The sequence below is a fragment of the Folsomia candida genome, unplaced genomic scaffold, assembly GCF_002217175.1.
Source record: "Folsomia candida strain VU population unplaced genomic scaffold, ASM221717v1 Fcan01_Sc056, whole genome shotgun sequence".
Lineage (NCBI taxonomy): Eukaryota > Metazoa > Arthropoda > Collembola > Entomobryomorpha > Isotomidae > Folsomia > Folsomia candida.
The window spans coordinates 363,996-378,115 of NW_019091248.1; the positions used below are offsets into that span (position 1 = coordinate 363,996).

General features: G+C 36.4%; 1 protein-coding gene across 1 annotated transcript; it reads right to left on the reverse strand.

Moving 5' to 3' along the window:
* Window positions 1-378: 378 nt before the first annotated feature.
* LOC110862409 (inactive pancreatic lipase-related protein 1) lies at window positions 379-2,064 on the reverse strand. The gene is made up of 7 exons (XM_035845518.1): window positions 1,638-2,064; window positions 1,433-1,581; window positions 1,102-1,362; window positions 881-1,040; window positions 782-813; window positions 568-724; window positions 379-493 (listed from the first exon to the last, which is right to left on the reverse strand). The coding sequence occupies exons 1-7, from the start codon at window positions 1,976-1,978 to the stop codon at window positions 430-432; spliced, it is 1,164 nt and encodes a 387-aa protein (XP_035701411.1). The 5' UTR covers window positions 1,979-2,064; the 3' UTR covers window positions 379-429.
* Window positions 2,065-14,120: the final 12,056 nt, after the last annotated feature.

Here is a 14,120-nt window from a genome sequence, read left to right on the forward strand (position 1 = left end):
TTCGGATTCGGATAAAGGCAATCGGTATGGGTTCGGATACGGATCGACCCATAAAATTTCAGATTATCGGGTTCTGGTTTATTTCGGATACGGATGAAAGGTATCGGGTTCGGGTTCGGATGAAAGATTTCGAACTCGTTGAGAGACACTACTGCCTTTTGATGAACAACGGTAGCGATTATCTCTATGTACAACCAAGGATTTCTAAACTCGTGTAGTTTTTCTTCAAATAAATGTACACCGTGCCTCATAATATGTAGCATCCGTTCAATTTTCATCTACCAACCATAACAAAAACCTAGCACTTGCCAAAGCATACAAATTCCGGCGGTAGGTTAAATTGTTAGAATATCTACAACAATCATTGGAAACCTTGTGTATGAGCTGGGTAATTTTATTTATTCAAGAATTTCAACACAGTGACATGAGTTATTGGCCTATTGCGTACGGGGAATATGAATTTGTGTCCAAAAAATACATTCCGGGTTCAGCACTACGAAGAAATACAGTTGAGTTTAGACACCGATGATGAATTAGGTAAACAATTTCTTTAATAAATCAACTAACTCATGGGGCGTGTACTCTCCCATAACTTGAATCTCATTGGAGTCACAAAGGCCACCCTCATAATCCTGGAAATTATCACACTTTCTTCCCCAGAAGCCCCCATTACTGCTCAAAGATTCTATGTAGTATGCTGGGGACCTGGCGTGGGAACAGTCACCTAAAATGAATTTTGTTAGTAGGTAAGCTCTATTTCGCACATTAAAGATTTAATTACAAACGAGGTCAACACCGCAGCCTGGCTGATACCTGGTTATCACAAATTATCAAAAATTAATACCAAAATTATTGTACGCTTGTAATGAAATCGCTCAACCTCCCGCCATTTGGATACCAATCTACATGTCCTAGTGGGTCATAAAATGCCGTGAAACCATTGGCACAAGTGTGAATAACATCCACAAAATCCGCATCGCTTGGATCCGTCCTGTTGTCTAGGTGGGCAACGTCGAAAAGCGGCAATGCTGGATCGGATGCTGGAAAACCCGAACACTTAACCATTAAATAAATTATCTTGCCGTTCGTTTCGCAATTTACCCGTAATACGTCCAATCCTTCCTCCAGTAACCCTATTTCCAATTTGCCCCACTAGGTGTCCCCCCAGGCTGTGTCCGATTAAGTGAATATGTGAACTGTGGACTTGTCCAACGTCCATCAACAAATCTAATAGAGCTGCCGCATGTCGGCTTGCAATCTGGCAGTTCGCAACGGCCATAAAATAATCTGGTGACGTCGTCAACTTCGCCCAATCCATTATTATCACGTTGAAAGTCATTGGTGGTGGAATGTTCAAAAATGCTGTGAGCAGTTAAAAATTGCAAAATTATTACAAAATTCAAGCCTTGTTGCAATTAATTTATGCTTCAACCTGTACGAAGATCCCAGATATAAGACTCGTTGGGGTTCCCGCCAAACCCATTTACCAACATTTTTATGGGGGCTCGCAAAATAAACTTTGATTCCGTTATGGAGGATGGATCACCCACGATTAATTCTTCGGGGGTGAATGGATTTTCCCTGGATTTTTTAAATTAGATATCTCTTCAATTTATGAATATTTCAGGGATTAATACCTTGTGTAAAGGAAGAAATGAATATCAGAAACGTTTCCAAGCTTTGAATTAGAGCTAGGTGTGAGTTTGGCTGGAATCGGATAATTTGAGCCATTTGGGTTGGAAACCACACTAAGTTCTCCTCCGAACCATGAGTTGGGTGAAGAGTGTACAAAAAGACACAAACAAGAAACCCGAAATTGTGAGTGAAGAAGTTTAAAACACTTTTCATTTTTGCTAAGAAATCCGAAATGTGATGATACTGAATTTGCAATAACCCGAAAACAACCAACAGGCGAATACTGTGAATGAAAGCTCAATGCTGAACTTATCAAGTTTGATTGCATAATTTTAATTGTCATGTTGGTCTTATCGTGTTATTGCAATCTCCAAGATAACATTATTTGATTACAGCAGCAACTGTGTTACCAACCAAGTTCAATATTAAATGTCCAGCTTAATATTAATATGATTTAATTTTTTAAGCACTTATTTAACTATACACAGGGTATTTACTTTGAATAGTAATTTTAAATATTAATATTTAATTAATATTTATATTTTGAGATTGTCCAGCCTTCAAAATTATACGGGGACCCTATCAATCTATAGCTTTTGAAACATTTATGAATGGTCTTTAGAATGTGAACAATTGTTTGCGCGATGTGTATTTTTGTGCTAATAATTAAAACGAGATATATGTATGTAAATGTGGTTTTGTAAAAGGATGTAACACGTGGTACTATAGTTTGCGACTGTGGATTAGCAATTGCTGGAATACTTGCCTAACATTAATCATATTATCATATATGTAATTGTAAGTTTGACAGAAATTTAAGCTAGCCACAAATTCTTGTTGTCAACGTTTTTTGTTGAATTACGTATTATCCCATAATAATAAATGAAGCAAAGTATGTTGGTGGGCTAAAAGTGCGAGATAAATGGCAAAGTACAATTTTCACGCAACTTTAATCTCGGAGGTATGCTGGTGCGGGCGAAAACGAGGTAAAAATCTCGCTTCGCCCAGCGAAAAAAACTACTTTTTCACGCTCACGTGCAGTGAAATGACAACACGTCTCGGGGTAAAACGCCGACTCCGCGAAAAACCATAGAATTTAGTATATCTTAGCCAGTCATGGAAAATCTTCCAAGCTTCCCCCGAACCAAAAAAATTTCCCCCAATCCGATATTACATATAATGACCCAAAATTTTGATCTTAATATTAATACATACATATGTAGATTAATTCATTCACACCAAACATATTAATGAAATAAAGTTGAGTTTTGTCATATTCACGATGTTGCATAATATGCAACAGATGACGAATATTACGCGTCATCTGTTATTATTATCAACTCGCATATGATATGCACAAATTTAGTATGAAGTACTTTTTGTATGACAATTGACACCGTTTAGGTTCTAACGAAGGATAGAATGTCACACTTGCTCGCTTGCAGGGTGATTTGGTGACGTGAAGTTACTTCAGACAGGATGTATTCATACATATGTATGTATTCATACATATGTACTTACAATGCGAAGGCAAACCATGTTCCACTGTAACGGTATATTTTTATGACCACCATAGTTTGATAGATCAACTCGTCAGAAACCACGTTTGTTTCGACGTTTGAGCGGATAAGCAAAAGTCAGCGACGTTTGAGAGCTGGTAGTTCGCGAAAACGGGCGATTTCCTGAGGACAACTGTCGACCTTATTTTTTTGGCTATAAAATCGCAAACTCACAGGGCCCAGAAGTCGCTGAATTTTGCATATCCGCCCAAGTGCCAAACCAAACGTTGTTTCCGAAGAGTTGTGCAATCAAACTATACTGGTTATTAAAAAATCTGGATGGCACATGGTTTGCTATCGCATTGTAAGTAGAATAAGAGTAGAACTGTTTATCTAATTAAAAACTAAACTTGTAATATGTTTCTCACTAGGTATACTCGCGACCTGTCGTCTAGACCTATGTAGCTATCCCACTATGTTTTTTAGAATCTACTTAGGTCCCATATTAAGGATCCAATCCTAGTTCCGTGTAAAATTCATATTTGGCGCCGAGGCTTGGCGTCCAACTTAAAAAGATGGATTTTCGACCAATTTCAAACCTGTATAACTTTTTAGCGGGATTTTCAAAATTTTTGTATCACAATGATCACAAAAATCGGAAATCCAAAAATCGGAAATTTACGAAATAATTGAAAAACAAGTTTTTTCTGTTGTGAAAATTTAACTATTTGTGATCATTTTGGTTCTAAAATTTTGAAAATCCATCCAGAATCTTAAAGGTTATGGCGATTTGAAAAGTAAAAACACGCAAATTTGGCGAATTTGGCGCCACACCACGGCGCCAAATATGAATTTTACACGGAAATAAGATTGGATCCTTCATATGCGACCTAGGTAGATTCTAAAAAAACATAGTGGGATAGCTAGGTCCAGACGACAGGTCGCAAGTATACCTAGTCAGATTTCCCGTGAAATTGTTCGTATAAGTTTGTTAAACTTTTTGACCGAAGAAAAAAAACCATAATTCAATATATATGTACCGTATGAAAACTATAAATTGAAAACGAATAGGTCTGGAATTATTGTTCATAGAAAACAAAAATTACTAATTTTAAATTAGGACTACGTTTGCATTTAATTATTAAGTATATAATGCACTTAATTATTTTAATTTGATCATTTTTTCCGGGGGGACACTACCATTGCTTGTCCCCCTGAAAAATTTATCGGGGGGACATTGTCCACCTGTCCCCCTGCTTCCGCCGCCTATGCTGAAGTAGCATACTGAGACAGCATTCTTCTGCAGTGGAGACTGATACAGAGCCGTATTACTGCGGTGAAGGGCCTGACATGTTTCTGAGAAACAGTTTCTCTGGAACGAATGTTTGAAATTTATGAATCTTATTTAATGATAAAATGTGTTGAATTGCGGTATCTAAGAAATATATTCTTTACAATATATAAAAAAATAATTTGTGTATGACCATACATATGCAAGAAATATTTTTATCCTAGAATAAAGCTTCTTATTTTGCTCATGCATTCTTTAAAAAATGGTAATACAGTAAGTGCTAATGAACCAGTACCGGAAACATATATTCCACTATCCTCCACTCCAATATGTGCCACTTCCATATACATCTGTGTGTGTGTGGTATATGCAGTCAATAATAGTGTCCCACTTGTAATGGGGCTTTGGCGTGTTGATTATAGTGACCAAATGAGTGGACTTTTAGGCAAAGTTAATTACTTATTTGATGTTAGCAGGTTAAGCCAAATACATGGTAATGTATAAATATGTAATTATTCTATTATTAGCGTTACAATTGGTAACCCTAAATTATACGCAGATAATTAAATTGCACGCTCCAAAATAAAATTTCAAAATTAAGCATCACAGCAATTTTCAAAATCGTATGAAAATATGCACATGCATAAGTACAGATATGTACATACATATATATGTTTTGATAATCATTACATAGTTTTGATAATTGGAACTTTCCGCTGCCCACAAATTGTATCATTTTATTTAATAATTCTTAACACAAACTATTTTCTTCTTGTGTGTGGGTTTTAAAATGCAGAAAATTATTGACCATGAGGCCGGATGTTTCATATTATGTATTTACACAATTCAGCTGTCCCATAAACACTGAAATTATAAATAATGACAATTCCTAATAGACTAGAAGCATTGTGCAAGATTGTTCAGAAATTGTTGCTTCCTATCAAAAATATTTACAGTCCTACGGTTAAACCTGCTTAACCTTATAAAATTTTACCATAACGGAAACCATGAAGTAGTAACATATCAATATCAATGACATGGTGTTACGCAAATTAATACAGAAAAATCAACCCACGCGATTCTGGCTTCACCAAATTACTTGCTGTGTGCGCAGGTAAACTATGTAGGTGTTAACTGTACGGGGTAAAAGTACATTTGGTCGACACTTGAGTATCCAAAATTTCATAGACAGCTTACGAAAAATCAAAAGTTCTCTTCATTCATCAATTCGGCATTCACTACGAAATAATTTCATCCTATCAAGGCCGGAGTTTTTCATTCCCTTTAATTTGCAAATTTTAAACCATTCCTAACACACATAACTTTAAAAACATCGATTAAACAACCGACATCCTGCAATGAATCATTTAATTCTTATTTCACTCATGTTTAACCAAATGATAAATGGTATGTGGTTCTCTACCGATTTATTTCACGACTGTGACGTCCACTTCGTCACGTATGGGAAGGAATATCAACTTTCCCCCTTGCTAGACCAACTTATGATTCGCCACCGAAATTCTTATGCTTCGCAACTAATCGGTTCATTCCAACTGAACCAATCTGCTTATATCCGCATTGACTTGGACGTTAACTCAATCCCACAATTTCACAGATTTCGCACTCATCGTATTCGTGGATCTTTTTTATTCCGCTAGCCATCAATATTTCCTATGGGCTGTATTACGACGGTCTCCCTACTCGCAATACATATTCGCACACGTTTCGGAACCATATAACCCAAATTCCTACAAAAATTACTACTTTGGACATTCGCCGTCAAAGCTAGTTCTGTTTAGTGTCCATTACCCCGAATTCGTTTTCATACCATGTGTACCCTGTGAATCTCAAGTAGAACGATTAGCCAAGAACAGGCTAACCCTTCAAAAAGTTGATGTAGCATGGAACGCCCAAAATTTGAATCTTCGAGGTCACATAGTTAAACATCTGGGATGGCCACCGCCTAGCCCACAAGATGGTCTTTGTGGCCCTAGTTTGACACAATTCCATCAATCAACCTCAACCGAATTTTGTTCACTGTATATCCTCCGACAAAAATATAACGTTACTTATCGACACTGGAGTACAATGGATGACATGGACAATCAAAATTGCTACGGAATGATACAATTCAGTTCTATTCTTTCTAATGCAAGTATAGTCATAGTATTACAAAATTATATCCCAGTATATCACGTGACGTTTGAGAATGTCCGGTTTTCCATTGTTACTTCCTTCCCATCCGTTAGAAACGACTTTGCCACGTTTCTGCTACCATTTGACAAACCCACATGGATTCTGCTGATCGTTGCGTCCATAATGACTTCAACTTTAACTCTGGTGGACGTTTCCTATTTTGGATTTGTGTATCGATTCGGGGTAAAGGAATATCTTTACAACCACCTATTCCAACTTGCCGCCCTTTTGCTGGGTCAAAGTGCTAACGGTGACGTAACAAAGATTTTTGCCAACAAACGCGTCTCCATCGTAATCTCGATCGTCTGGTTATTTGGGTGTTATATTCTAATGGCAAACTTATACCAGGGATCAATGTTTTCGTTTTTGACGGTTCCTCAATTTCCCTGGTAACCTCTAGACTACCCATTGTAACAACAAGCACGTGGCGATCTTACCAATTATTCTCTAAGAACAACACCGTAGTGTGGGAATCGACCCTTAAAGTTGAACTAATACCTCAATTAAAACGGGCAATGATGGGAAATACCGTGTATCAAAAGTTAATCGATTCTTTAGACAAAAGACTTATTTTTGTTAGCCAAGTAGGAAATTCTGTTAAAGACATCATTCGAAATATTTCAAACTCAAAGCCCCTTCCCAACAATTTCAAAACAAGTGAAACCTTTGTAATAATGAATGATGCAAATGATTTAGCTTACTTTACAGACCCGGTAAAATTTTTGGGTAGACGTTTTATCATCGATAGTATGGATGACACAGGGCTTCGAAAGATAAATGTAATGTTTGGATTCAGGAATTTCATATTTCCCTGTTTTTATTCAACTTACAAGACCTTAGTGGAGTCGGGGTTGGTTGCAATATGGGATCGCTTATTCGTTACTTTAAGTAGATTAACTAGAATGTTGATACATGGAAAGAACATGTACAAAAGGTACTACGCCCAAATAAATAGCGGGATACAGTTTCAGCCAGAGTTTCACCAGTGCGCCCCCGTCTCAGTGGAAGCGTTAGTGCACATGTTTGCCATCTGTGGGACTTTGTGGAGCATAGGCTGGATAGTTTTATTACTGGAGTGCAGCCATAAATGAGTAGATACTATGAAGCAACGATTTTTTGAGGCGTCCCTTCTTAAGCCTACTATCCAAATGGGATATTCCATAGAAATGAAATTGGAGTATTTGTGTGGTGCAATGTATGTCATAGATATTGGTTAAGTCTCGTTCTACTCTGCATCTCTAGCTGAGCTCGCCTTCGCTTTGCTCAGCCAGCAAACACGAAGTTTTCCTACCAAAATTAATTCCCTGTATTGCACTTACAATTTAGAATTAACTAGCCAGGTTGAAATTTGGGTGTGGACTTGTGACACTTCATTTATCGACATTTGGGAAGTGTGGTCAACTATGAAACTATTGCTAGACATTATACAACTAGTTGTCTAATACTGCATATTTCCGACCTGTTTTTTTTCGTGTTGTTATGACAGAGTGGGGTGTGATAGGTTCAAGATTTAATTATGTAAGCATATTCATGTCACATGGCAAATCAGAAATCAGAAAATACATATCAGATTTATTCATCAATACTCCACCAATTGGTAACTTTTTTTTTGGAATAGTTTTTATAGATAACATTTTTATGGAATAGTTTCCTAATCTGCTTTCACCAATCTGCCCGCCACAGGTGATGGGATTCTAAGGAGACATCTTGTGTCTTCCTTCTACATCCCATCAACTGTCCCCTCTTTCAAGTAGGGGAAGTTGATAAGGCTGGCAAGCTTAGTTAATGCTTACATTCATGATTCGTACGTGCAAATTTGATACTTTGATTCGTATTTGACCCTTGGCCATGACCGATGCAGTCACAAGTTTTATCAATGAGAGCGAATGCCAATTGTGTCTATACAAGGACCCTAGACCATAAACATTTCTGTCGCGGGGAATTTAAGACGTAACGTAGAGTTTATGGTTCACGCAGCGATAGCCTAGTGCCGGCTAAGCGTCCACTGATTTTCCTCTGTTACGGATTTATACTTTTTTTTGCATATTGTAATCATCATGATAACCTTCATTCTAAATACCTATGACTGTGAATCAAGCAGAACCCCTCAACTATGTAAATTTAGGAGAAAAATCTTGAATGTGTACCTGCGCATCCGCTATTATTCATACGTTTGTGAGACTTACATACGTATCATGGACCCATCGACATACATATCATAGATATTAGACGGAGGACCGTTATCCTTTGTTAACCAAGTAAGGCGGACGAATTCCTCATAAGCATAAAGCGACCTCTGTCCTCTGATTGGAATGAACTCGATCAAACCCAATGGTCACCAACGTATTAACATACATATCGTCGTTGAATATGCATTTGGACACATCTCCACATCAACCTGAGCTTGCACCTATTCAAATTTGGAGCCTTTATAGTTGGCAAATTTGAAGAATTTTTTCTTATACATAGGAAGATTCGTCGGGACGGATAAAATACGAGTTTATTACAGTTCGCATTGACACAGGAATGATATTGAGCTAGGCGGATGATCACGCCATGGCAGAAGGAGTCATGGGAAAGTCTCGTGTTCTAAATGCCCCAAATTCACTGAGTTTGGCGGCACGTTGGGAATTTCTTTTTATCAAATTGGTACAACATTCTCAGATAATTACCTACAACCACGCCTAGTTCAACAAATTGAAATGTTGAATTGATCTGCTTCTTAATCATGCCCTTGACAATGCTTGCCTGAAAATGAATGCATGGAAGGGATGAGTTCCACCAGACAGACGGACATACAGGCAGAGAAACAAAGACTGGGCTACAATTATTATAAATTTGAGTTACTTGCAGAATGTATGTTTTATGCTTTTTCTTATGCTTTACTTTTCTTCAAGGTCTGCATACTCTTGAATTGTTGAGATGTAGAAAATGAGGTTAATTTGATAATTCGATAATTATGTAAAAATCGATAAATATATGTAATTATTATTCCTGCTTCAAATCAAATGCACGGATAAGGTAGAAATTAACATTTTCCTATAATAAATACTAATAAATTATTCATGTCAAATATGAAATCACCACGTTTAGTATTAGCCATTTCTCTTTTGTATCGGAATAAAACTTTTCTACGTTCTAAGCTTCAGTTAAGAAAAAAGAATTCGGTCCTGCCTGTTTCATGTTAAGAAAATCTGAATTAAATGGTTTTATTAGTTGCCCCAGCGGTATAAATATTTTACGAAAAATGTACCATTGGACTTACATACATCGGTTTCACCATGTTCAATAGTTTTCAATAGTTTTCGATCCTTTTATCCACGTAATGGTAATTCAAAAAATGCAATAAAATTCAAAATTGTTAGAAAATGCTTACCCAAGAGCAATCAAACCAAGTCAAGGGAATACTCTATATTCAGTTGCATATGCATTTAACATCATACCGATCCTAATCATTCGATCAGATACTCCCATCTTGTTTTGTGTCTGTAAATTATCCAAAAATGTGGCGTGAGGAAGGTATAAATCTTTTACATCGCTGCATTCATGTAATGCAGCGAAGTACAATGAAAACGACGGTTTGTTTCGATTGGAATGAAAACACTCGACGTGCTATTCCCTTGGCGTTATCGTTCATTTCAATCTTTAGGAACCTTCCTAACGGTAGTAGTTATGCCACTGTAGTTTATGAGATGCATCCGACTTGTTATGTTCGATAGTACCAGCGACGACAAAACCATTGAAATTTGCTACTCCATCGTAGTTACATCTATGCTGTGGTTTGCACTGCCATTCTACTGGTTTTTTTCAAGGAAGTGGGGCCCAATGAAATATGTCAACATCTAGGAGGCAAGTCTAAACTTGGAGAAGTTTTTGGATAGTAAGTAGACAGTAACTTAAATTTTAAGTCAAAATATGCCAAATACAAAGTAATGGGCTGTAATGAATCATTACAGACGGATATACCCAACAGTTCCCTCACAGTGTTGAATATCGCGAACAATCTAAAGTCATAAGTCGAATGATTCACGCAATGTTCTATGGATTTGACCATTTTGCCCCGATGCTGGTTGTTTTGGTGGCATCTTCAAAATACAATCCGGTATTAGCTACAATTAGAGATATTCTTGCATTCCTTAATCGTCCATTACCAATCCTATCCTTTCCACTACTTATCATATACCGGATATTTATTGGATTTTGTTTGATTTTGGGAGCACTGCCAACCCTTTCTGTTTTCAGCATAGGAATACTAATAACTGCGTATGGGATAGGATCCCTGTACTTATCGACCCTTCACATCATCCCACGCGGATATGGAAGATGTGGTCAAAATGTATTTAATGATCGCGTTCAGATATACAAAAATCTTCGCATTATGGCAAATCTTCAATCAGAAATAGCTGCCGATTTAATAACGACTCGCATGCATCACACCTATGTAATTCTACTATCAACAATTTCATTGTATTACATCCTGTTTGAGCTTTCAGCTGCGGTCATTCATCTCAATGTTGTCGTGTTATGCTGCATGGTATTATTTTTTACGTTTATTGTTGAGTACGTTGGAGTATGTTTTGTTGCTAAAGCATCCCTTGCATCAAAACAGTTCATTCGTAAAATGCAAATTGCTGCTGGATCAGACAAGCTTAAGAGGAGAATAGTCAAGACACTTTTGCCAAATTTCATTAATGTTGAGGTAGTGACTTCAGTAGCAGGATTGGAAAATGGAATTGAGCCAAAATATTTCTTAAATTATTTGGATAGAGTGGTGGTAATGACGATTGATTTATGGTTATCTTCGAAGAAGGTATAAATGTGGTGAACTGCTTGTAATGATTATAATACATGTTGATCTATGTGAGAATTTACTTATGAAATGAGGTGTGTGTCAATGAGCAGTTGAAGGAAAGAACAATGTTGTTTTCTGAATAGTTGTGTGCATAAAATGTACTACTTTTATTTTCCAATGTCGACTCTTATAAATGGTTTATACACAAGGTGAAAGGAAGCTGACACAGTTCCGTAAACCTTGCAAAGAAAAAGTCAATCATGTATTTCCTTTACCTTTTTATGATTATTAGCTACTTAAACTTAAGCAAGTCAGGTTCTTGTAAACCCGAATTACATGCATAAATATTTTCCTCTTGGTCATGAAAATCTTGTTCTAATTATGGATACATATCCAATACATATAGTGTTTAATTAATTTTAAACCTAAGTCAGGAATGCTTCGATTAACTTGAACTGGGTTTGTTTTAATGTATAATATTGATAAGACATATATACGACGTAACTGGAGTGTCCTTGCACTTGCGTAATTTGCAGAAAAGAGATGAACTCGGAAAAAAGTATTGAAAGTTAACGAAAGAATACACCAAGCTCCGAATCCAATCCAGTGCACAACATGCACCAAATTACCCAAGATAAAAGATGAGCCCACGAGATTCTTGTATATTACAGAATTAATTAAAAAAATATAAATACATTCGAAGGTTGCCGATATGAAACTGTTAGGAGACCAAACTTCGTTAGACCTTGAAAATGTGTACATTATAAATAGCTGGATCACAAGTGAAGAAATTGTACCAAATCATATAAAGGAAAATCATATCTCGCGACACATCTTGCTTAGCATTAAACAGATATCACACGATTTCTATGTAATTTGTAACCTAAACCTTCTTCAACGAAAAGGAGCTGTATAATATATATACATTCTCACTCAGACTAAAAGAAAATCTGTGCGAGGTGTCAATTTGGGTTGGTCAATTTGGTTTGGTTGAATTTGGTCCAGACAATTTGGTCTATGCCTAACTTAGTATGTATATGGATGTATAAAGTTTTTATTAAAAATCATCATATCATGTAACAGTAATAAAATGACAAATAAATCAATAATGGACTCAATCTTCAGATAAAGTGAGTACCTACTTAAGTGCATACAGATTTGGTATTGAACATGCTTTCAACTCAAAATTGGGAAAATGCAGTGAATTCTCTCTCTTCAATGCTCATTTACCTTTAGGGTAAGGTATATGAAGTAAATATTCGAGAAAAATATTCCCAATTCCCGTCAATTCGTTTTGTAAGTCAGAGGGAAAGATTCAAATTGAATCTCAACCGACTCTCAATGTTAATCAAATTTGCACGTGCTTTTCGCGCGAAAAATTCTATTCTGTTAACTTTCATGGGTTGCAATAGTGGGATTGATTGGACGGGGAATTGGAAGTGCGACCAGATCACAACACTTATCCCGTTCTCACCTCCGTTCAATCCGGGTCCCATAATAGGCGCTGTACTGGACCGACGTGGTCCGCGGTAATGTCATCGTTGATTATACTGGAAATTTCATACCTGTCCTGGCCTTAACCTTCAATCCATCAATCGAGCAGAAAGTTGCTTCAGGCGGGACTGTTTAAATAAAATTTTAAAAAATTTGTATTGGATACGAAATATCGATTCGAAAAGAATAAAATTTGACGCATTAAAAAATATCTATATTTATTCACCACTGTCTTTTATTAAAAGCAGAATACATGTTTGTAGACTTGTTATTGCATAAAAACCTACTGATTTATTTAGTCATATCGGGATCCACTCAAATTTTCAGTCCAAACTTACAATAAAGCTGCCCATTTTGAGGTGAATTTGGATTGGTGGCAACGAAACAAATAGTCTGTAGTAGGATTTACTCAATTAGATCTCTATTGTGGCATAATATGTCACAATATGTAACAAGATTTAGAATATTAGCTGGAGCCAGGGCTTATGTACCCGTTATGTCTGTCTGTCTGTCAACACGATAACTCTCTTTAAGCTCTTCTCATAACCGATCAACATCCCAATTTCCAGAAACGATATTTGCGTGATGTATGTATGTATGTATGTATTGTAATTACAGATGTATGTATGTATGTATGTTATACACTTCATAGACTGAAATAAGGGTACCTCCAAACATAACTAACAAAAGATAGATAACTAACAAACCTAAATATCTTGAAAAGTGTATATAATTCAGCTCATATTTTACCCACTGGAATACATACCTTGCTAGTCAAATACATTCTTCGGACAGAAAATACCAATTCCTGCGTCATACATAGGTATAATTGTTATGCATGCTTAATGACTTTAAATTAGTTCCATTTACTTCTTTCCATCATCTATCACGAATGTCTTCTTAGCTAGCACATCCTATTCATGCATAATATATTTCCAATAAAGTGTTGGTTTCGAGGAAAAACTTATATCCGCTTGATTAACAGCATGGTTTAAAACTATCAATATATTTATTTCGAATCTTAACTATTCTCATTTTGTGGGAGACGAAGCGCTCAGCATGAGACAACTGGCTAAATTTATTCCACAAAAGAATCCAAAATATGCTGTACCATTAGTCTTGTTTTCAATGAAATTTGACTATTTGTATAAATCTTTATCTCCTTTCTTGACATGGCATATTCATTCTTTCCATTTTAAGATATGGCGAAGCA

Bases quoted from the DNA above. Each gene is read 5' to 3' on its own strand.
- LOC110862409 (XM_035845518.1), bottom strand. From the start codon at position 1,978: ATGACAATTAAAATTATGCAATCAAACTTGATAAGTTCAGCATTGAGC. The intron at 1,041-1,101 runs GTAAATTGCGAA...CGGGTTTTCCAG, and splicing joins AAGGATTGGACGTATTACGG to CATCCGATCCAGCATTGCCG. The intron at 494-567 runs GTTAGTTGATTT...ATTTCTTCGTAG, and splicing joins GGAGAGTACACGCCCCATGA to TGCTGAACCCGGAATGTATT.